Below are 3,489 nucleotides of genomic sequence, written 5' to 3' on the forward strand. Positions count from 1 at the left end.
TTTTTTTTTTTTTTTTTTTTTTTAAAGTAAAAATCAGACATGAAGCTCTAGAACTTAGGATTCATGCATTCAGTTTTCATGCTACCAAATAGACTGGTGGTATCTATTAACTTGTTTAAATTTTGACTTGATTGTACTAAATTGTTATTGAAAGATTATAATGATGTCATTATCATGAAATGCCTGGTCTGTTTACTTATTTTAACAAAATGTGATAGGACGTTGAAGGGAAAGAGATGGCTGGGTATATCTAGATGTAGTCGAAGATGGATATTTCTGGCCTTTGTATTATTTATTTATTTTTGGCCGCGTTGGGTCTTCGTTGCTGTGCACGGGCTTTTTTCTAGTGCGGTGAGTGGGGGCTACTCTTCATTGTGGTGCACAGGCTTCTCATTGCGGTGGCTTCTCTTGTGGAGCACGGGCTCTAGGCGCATGGACTTCAGTAGTTGTAGCTGACGGGCTCAGCAGTTGTGGCTCGTGGGCTCTAGAGCGCAGGCTCAGTAGTTGTGGTGCACAGGCTTAGCTGCTCTGTGGCATGTGGGATCTTCCTGGACCAGGGATTGAACCCATGTCCCCTGCATTGGCAGGCGGATTCTTAACTACTTGTGCCACCAGGGAGGTCCCTTGAATTATTTTTTATTTATTATTCTCAAGGTTAGATGATTCAGTTCTACTCGAAGTCAGTATTTGTGTTAAGAAATTGGTCATGGTGGTTGATAGTATGAAAAAAAATCATTTTTCTAGCTAAATATTCTAGCAACCCGGTGAATATCCCTTTGTCCTTTACCTTTCCACCCTCCATGAACATTTATTTTTTCCACTGAGGATGATAGACATCCCTGGGCTGGATTCCAGGTTGGTAGTCCTCCAGGTGTTTGTCTTGGTGCCAGAGCTTAATGCCAACTCCAGAGCCTAAAGCTGTCTCATTGCCATCTTCCTACCAGAAGGTGTGACAATGCAGTTGAAGTTTAAGAACATTATTTCCTGATTCCACATTAATACTTGTTTTGCAGTCTAGAGTTGACTGGATTTGCTTCACCTAGGGAAATGATCAAAGAAGGTGGTACCTGAGGGCCTTAATGCGTCCTTCAGTTCAGTTTCAGTAAGTTAATCTTAGATATTTTTTCTTCCCAGGAATGTAATAAACCTAGAGAAGCCTTTGGATTTGAACAAGCTGTACGAGAGTATACACTTCAGAGCTTTGGAGAGATGGCAGATAATTTTAAGTCTGACTATTTCAATATGCCAGTTCATGTGAGTATCTATCTTTTAGGTCACTTTGGGGAAGTACGAAAGATTTATCTGATTCCAGAGGTTTTGCGTTGCTTTTTAAAAACTTTCATTATTTTGTAGAAAACAGGGACAGCATAAAGAAGATGATAGAACACCAGATCTGAAGATTAGGGGCCTGGGATCTGTTTTTGTTTTTTTTACCCTCTGTCGTGGCAGTGTGCACTGTAGAGAAACTGACTTCTATCTTCCACTTGTTCTTTAGTGCTCTGTGAGTGCTATCCTTTACAGACAAGCATGGAGGATGTGGCAGTTGCTGCTTTGGTTTAGTTATTTTAGTATGAGGTTTGCTTCTTTTCCTGGGGGATCTTGGACTTAAAAAAAATCCCTTTCTAAATAATTTGCCAAAGCTGTTAAAATTCAGCCTTGATTTTTGTATTTCATTTTCCTTCCTTATGTTCTGGGTCATCTTTATCCTTCTTAGTTGGAAAGCAGCTTGCAGAAGAAGGCAGTTCAAATTCATTATGTTTCTCTGAACATCTAAGTTGTCTTTAGCTTTTTCCCATTGTCAGTCAGAAAAGCTAGGACTGCAGTCTTTTCAGCTCTGGGAATTGAGAAGGTTTTCTGTTTTCTCATGGGCTTTTGTTCGCTTGACCTGTGTATTATGTCGTAGTGGGTTATGGTTATAGAGAGTTGGTAATCTGTAATCTTTGTTTTCCCTGAGTAGATGGTTCCCACAGAACTAGTGGAGAAGGAATTCTGGCGGCTGGTGAGCAGCATCGAAGAAGATGTTATCGTAGAGTATGGAGCTGACATCTCCTCAAAAGACTTTGGAAGTGGATTTCCTGTAAAGGATGGTCGGAGAAAGATGCTGCCAGAAGAAGAGGTGCAGAGCACATAGCAGTATCCAGATTTCTTACCCTGAAGCTGATTCAACCTTTATGTAGTAGAAAACTGCCTTTCTTTAATCTTAAGGGACCACGTTCATTTAAAATATTAAATATTTAGAATTTGGACAGTAAAAATAATCTTCAGTTTTGAAAACAATAAATTCAAAGTACCGTTAAATATTATTTAACTTTGCATTTTAAAACCAGTTAAATTGGTTTAAAACTTTAACTTTAGTTAAGATTTTGCCTTGCTCTTTCTGTTTGGAAATCCAGCAAGTGACTTAAGATTTTTTTTTTTTTTAATTACATTTTACTGGTAGGTACACAATTAATTTTCCTTTAACACCTGGGCAGGTAGGTTTTCAAATATGCATTTAAACTGTAACAGATAATGAAGTACTCTACAGTGAGAGGCCCATGTACTGCAAAAAAAAAAAAAAAAGTTACATAGTGGAGAAGGATATACAATTAAAAATATGGCCACTCTAGGTCTCTTAGGGTTACCATTAGCATGGCATATCTTTTCCATTCTTTTACTTCGAAGCTGTTTGTATTTTGGAATCTGGTGTGTGTCTCTTACAGGCAGCATATGATTGAATCTTGCTTTTTAAAAAACCTAGTCTGAAAGTTGACTTTTATATAAATTTATTTATTTGTTTATTTATTTGGCTGCATTGGGTCTTCGTCGCTCCGCGTGGGCTTTCTCTAGTTGCCAGGGGCTACTCTTCGTTGCGGCGCGCTGGCTTCTCATTGCGGTGCCTTCTCTTGTTGCAGAGTATGGGCTCTAGGCGCGTGGGCTTCAGTAGTTGCAGCACTTGGGCTCAGTAATGCAGATCGAGGGCTCTAGGGCACAGGCTCAGTAGTTGTGGCATGTGGGCTTAGTTGCTCCGCGGCATGTGGAATCTTCCTGGACCAGGGCTCGAATCCGTGTCCTCTGCACTGGCAGGAGGATTCTTGACCACTGTGCCACCAGGGAAACCCTATATGGATATGTTTTATAGGAACAGTTCAGTGTTGAAATGTGTACATGTTCAATGTCACTGAATTAAACTTGCTTGGTAGAAGTATAAAGATGCATCAACCTTAGTTTCTTCATACCCTCCCATTGGCAAATGGTAGGCAGTTACCTAATTATTGGGAAGAGGCTTTGTTTTACAGCTTTTAACTTTTTCTGAATTTCATTTTGGTTTTGCATTTTTTTTTTTTTTGTGGTACGCGGGCCTCTCACTGCTGCAGCCTCTCCCGTAGCGGAGCACAGGCTCCAGACGCACAGGCTCAGTGGCCATGGCTCACGGGCCCAGCCGCTCTGTGGCATGTGAGATCCTCCCGGACCGGGGCACGAACCCGTGTCCCCTGCATCGGCAGGCGG

The 3,489-nt window shown here is 40.9% G+C and overlaps 1 protein-coding gene across 4 annotated transcripts in view; it reads left to right on the forward strand.

The window, feature by feature from the left end:
- The window catches only part of KDM5A (lysine demethylase 5A), an 83,740-nt gene that overhangs the window by 23,563 nt on the left and 56,688 nt on the right, over nt 1–3,489 (forward strand). For all 4 annotated transcript variants that reach the window (XM_007117070.4, XM_007117072.4, XM_007117068.4 and 1 more), the window contains 2 exons: nt 1,135–1,254; nt 1,958–2,116. In XM_007117070.4, the coding sequence (XP_007117132.1) occupies nt 1,135–1,254; nt 1,958–2,116 (279 nt within the window). The remainder of the gene's footprint in view (nt 1–1,134; nt 1,255–1,957; nt 2,117–3,489) is intronic.

The sequence above is a fragment of the Physeter macrocephalus genome, chromosome 6 (genome assembly GCF_002837175.3).
Source record: "Physeter macrocephalus isolate SW-GA chromosome 6, ASM283717v5, whole genome shotgun sequence".
In the NCBI taxonomy this organism is placed as follows: Eukaryota; Metazoa; Chordata; class Mammalia; order Artiodactyla; family Physeteridae; genus Physeter; species Physeter macrocephalus.